Source organism: Ananas comosus, linkage group 17 (assembly GCF_001540865.1).
Source record: "Ananas comosus cultivar F153 linkage group 17, ASM154086v1, whole genome shotgun sequence".
NCBI lineage: Eukaryota > Viridiplantae > Streptophyta > Magnoliopsida > Poales > Bromeliaceae > Ananas > Ananas comosus.
This window is the reverse complement of record NC_033637.1, coordinates 4,798,488-4,802,575: the sequence shown is the minus strand read 5'-3', so window position 1 is coordinate 4,802,575 and position 4,088 is coordinate 4,798,488. Positions and strand designations below refer to the sequence as shown.

General features: G+C 36.1%; 2 protein-coding genes across 2 annotated transcripts; one reads left to right on the top strand and one right to left on the bottom strand.

Moving 5' to 3' along the window:
• On the top strand, positions 867-1,316 carry LOC109722674. Its single transcript, XM_020250783.1, has one exon. The coding sequence runs from the start codon at positions 939-941 to the stop codon at positions 1,143-1,145; it is 207 nt and encodes a 68-aa protein (XP_020106372.1). The 5' UTR covers positions 867-938; the 3' UTR covers positions 1,146-1,316.
• On the bottom strand, positions 2,394-3,086 carry LOC109722673. Its single transcript, XM_020250781.1, has one exon. The coding sequence runs from the start codon at positions 2,909-2,911 to the stop codon at positions 2,699-2,701; it is 213 nt and encodes a 70-aa protein (XP_020106370.1). The 5' UTR covers positions 2,912-3,086; the 3' UTR covers positions 2,394-2,698.

The following is a 4,088-nucleotide window of genomic DNA, read 5'->3' as shown; positions in this document are numbered from 1 at the left end:
AAGACAAAGCTGAAAAGATTAGATATTCAACTCATAAATTTTTTTTTCATATTATAATACTATATTTTATATAATTACTTTATACTTTGAACTATTAGACATATTTTTGTATCAAATTATAGATAATGTTCTATACAAATTAAACTATTGATCGTATGATGTTGAAAATTTCAAGCGGCTCGTTTAGGGCTCGAGCTCGCTCGACTCGAAATTAGGCTCGCTCGAGCTCGGCTCAAATTAATTTCAATCCAAGCTTGAGCTTAAATTTAGGCTTGAAATTAATTTCAAGTCGAATTTGAGCCGAGGTAAGCTCGCTCGAGCTCGGCTCGTTTCCACCCCTACTTGTGGGTAATCTGTATACCCGTATGCCAATCTGTGGGTAGATAAAGATGATGGCTATCAAAAAATTTATAGATAAATTCTATCCAGGTACAATAATTCGTCTGCAGGTTGTAACTTCGAAAGCCTAGCAACCAAAGACTCGGTACCGTACTTCTTCAAGCTCTACTTAGACTAAATTGCTTTCTCCTGTCTGAAGTTCTAAATAGAAACCTCGTTGTTGAGCCCGAATGAAAGCCTTACTTTGGCTTCCCCAAGGCTCCAAAAGACATATTTTTTTTATAATTTGTCAAATGCATATTTAGTTCTTTTATAAAAAGAAACTATTCAAAAAACCACGAATATAATTTACTATAAAGTAACTTAAAAATTCCTTGGAATAATTGTTCTTCTCCACCTTTCCAAGATGCCCTGCTCTGACCAACTGATGTGCATATTGGCATCCAATGCCTCTTTCTCTTCATTTCTCTCAATAACATATCTCTCTCTTTATATATAACCCCTCTCCCCTTCTCTCTCTCAAAAAAAAAAAAAAAAATTGTAAAAATTTGTGTAGTTGTTTTTTTTTATATTTTTTGTTAAGTTTGGAGTTGTTTGCAATGAAGGATTGGGCTCCGTCGATCATAGCATCGGCTCTTTTTGCGTTCCTCAGCCCGGGAGTGATCGCGCAGCTGCCGGGGAGGAATCGACCGGTCGACTTCATGAGCATGAAGACTAGTTGGGCTTCCATTCTGGTGCATGCCATCATCTTTGGTCTCCTCCTCATGTTGTTCCTTGTTATCCTCCAAGCTCACCTCTACATCTAATTTAAGATACTTTTGGTTTTGTGTTTCGATCTGCAGGGGAACTATTAGAACTATTAGAGTTGTTTCGTTTACGTTTCGTAATTTTACAAGTATTTTGATGCTTGTTTTGACCTTGGATTGATCGTAAAAGTAGTGTAATTTTGTTATCCGAAAGATCAATCTTATAGGAAACGATTCAGAATTATATTCTAACGCTCCGCTTATATGCATAATAGACAAGTGATTATGTCGTACACTAGCTAACTAGAGAAGTAACAAAAGAAATAACCATAGGAAAATGACAAATCTGGGAATCAAACTGTGAAACTCTTAAAATAAAGAGGGTTTAAGGAGCTGTTTGGATTAATGTAATTATAAATATAGTGTGGTAGGAGATGCGTGCAGTTAGAAATATAGTAACTATAATTATATATTTTTTGTTTGATTTGATATATTAGAAAATATTGCGGCAATAAATGTTTTGTTTGGTTGCATACAGTTGAGAAGTGCAATGAAGAGTTTATATTATTTTATATTTGGGTTGATAAGATTACCCCCTATTTAGGAAAGAAAAAAAATACATTTTGAAAGCTTATTAGGGAAGGTAAGTTTATCTTTATTTAAAAGTATTCTTTTCAAGTTCGGTAATTGGAACTGACGTCAATTTGGGCATAGTTTCAACTACTGCAGCGGAGATTTTTTGTGCAGTTGTAACTAAAGCATTTGAATTCAAATGCACCTACATAAATGCCAAATTTAGATCTTCATACAGTTATAACTGAAGTGCAGTCGCAAGTTCGCAGCACGACGGACTTTAATACCGTATTATCTAAAAGATCGATCTTATTTGGAAAACTCATCAGACCTTCGGACGAAAGCAAAAAACTATAAATTTTTATTTGTCAAATAAATAATAGTTGATTCTGAAGAGTCCAAAAGCTAGCTAACTGCTGCAGAAGGCTGACGAAACAAGGGGGAGATGGCATTACTGGCTAGTCCCTGAACCTTCACTAGATTTTCATTTTGGTCACAAACATTAGTGATACAATTTGGGATCTTAAATTTTCAACAATATTTCATTTCGATCCCTGAACTTGCAAAACTATTTATTATAGTCCTTATCAAAAAGTAATAATTCATTGCTTCTATCTAGTTCTTAATTGGTATATTCGTACATCACAAATTCTGTGTATACAAATAATTTATTTTGACAGGAAATTCTTTTTAAAGATTTAGGGTCTTTAATATCGAAATTAAAAGTTCGACAACTAAAATAAAATATGGCGGAAAGTTCGGATTAAAATAAAGACCGCACAGTTTGGCTCCGGACAAATTCCTCTTAGTCCAATAATACATGTTTATTAAAATTCATAATCCAGGAACCGAGAAAACACCATCTAAAAATTCAAGGAACATATCTCAATATATATAGCAATAAAAAAAAAAAAAAAAAAAAAAAACATCCATTCGGGAGAACCATATATCCTCAGGTGGAGACAGTCGAATCCACCGTTCATCACATGCAGTGCTCAAATCGTAAAGCAGTACGACCGACGGACGGATTCTACATACGGTCACGTGCCGAGGAACATGTGGACGCCGATGGCGATGATGAAGATGGCGAGGAGGGCGAAGAAGATGAGGGCGTGGACGACGATGGAGACGCCGCTGGTCTGGAAGTTGCCGAACTCGACGATCCGGGACTTCCCGGGGATCTGGAAGAGCAGCCCCGGGGACAGCAGGATGAACAGCACCAGCGCGATGAACACCGGCCCCCAGTCTGACATCTCCGTCGACAAGTATCCGACCGTTCGAACGATAATTCTCTTCTCCTTCTCCTTCTCCTTCTCCTTCTTCTTCGCCGGTGCCGGAGCTCGGAGTGATCCAAAGAGAGAGAGAGCTTAATTTGCTTTGTTCTTGATCACTCACATAAAGTGTGTTTCTATCTATTTAAGGAGTGGAGGAGAGGGGAGTGGGAGGGGATAATGGAGGGAAAAAACGGGAGATTGGGGGAACGGGTCGGATCTTTTGCCCGTGCTCTAGAATTTAGTGTTGTGATCCACCAAGCGCTACCTGAGTATCGACTAGGGATGTCAATGGGTATGAACACCCAAAATATTATCCAAATCCGAATTCAAACGGGACGGATTTATCCGAGCTGAACGGATATGGATTCGGTTATGGGTATAGAAAATAAATATCCGACGGATATGGATACGGATATGGATTTCGTATTTACCCGATCCAAACCAGAACCCGAACCCAAACCCAAATAAATTATATATATACGTAATTTATTTTTATTTATTCATATAATATATAAAATATTTAATAATTTTTATCTCTAGATCTTCATTCAACGGTATGGATTTTTAAAACCCACCGGGTTCGGATCCGGATTCGAGTTTCAGATTTTTGGTTGGGTACGGATGGGTATGGATTTTTAAAACCCGCCGGATTTGGATCCGGATACGGGTTTTAATTTGGTTATCGGGTTCAGGTTCGGGTTCGGATTTTTAAAAACCCAAACCCAAATCTGACCCGTTGACATATCTAATTTCGACTGCTTTGAATCAACTATTCAAATCTTTTAAAATTTTGAGTCGGTCAATGATATTTTGATTTTAAATTTTGAATATATTATTTTTTTTATAAGCTTGATTAGTATACTTTATGTAATTCTTGTAATTGTAAATTTATTAAAATAAAAAATTAGCTCGAATTTTGAAATTAAAATATCGTTAACTAACTTACATCAAATAAATTGAAAGTTCAGATAGTAAACTTGTGAGTCCGGCTATTACACTCTTATGAGTATAGTAGCCCCTTTACACTTTTTTTTATATGAACTAAAAATCGAAAAGGAGTTTATAAACACTGCATGCCAAAATTACCATCCTTTTTTGGATTGTAGATTTAATATTTTTCATCTTAATATATCGTCAAAAGTATTTTTTTGTCGTA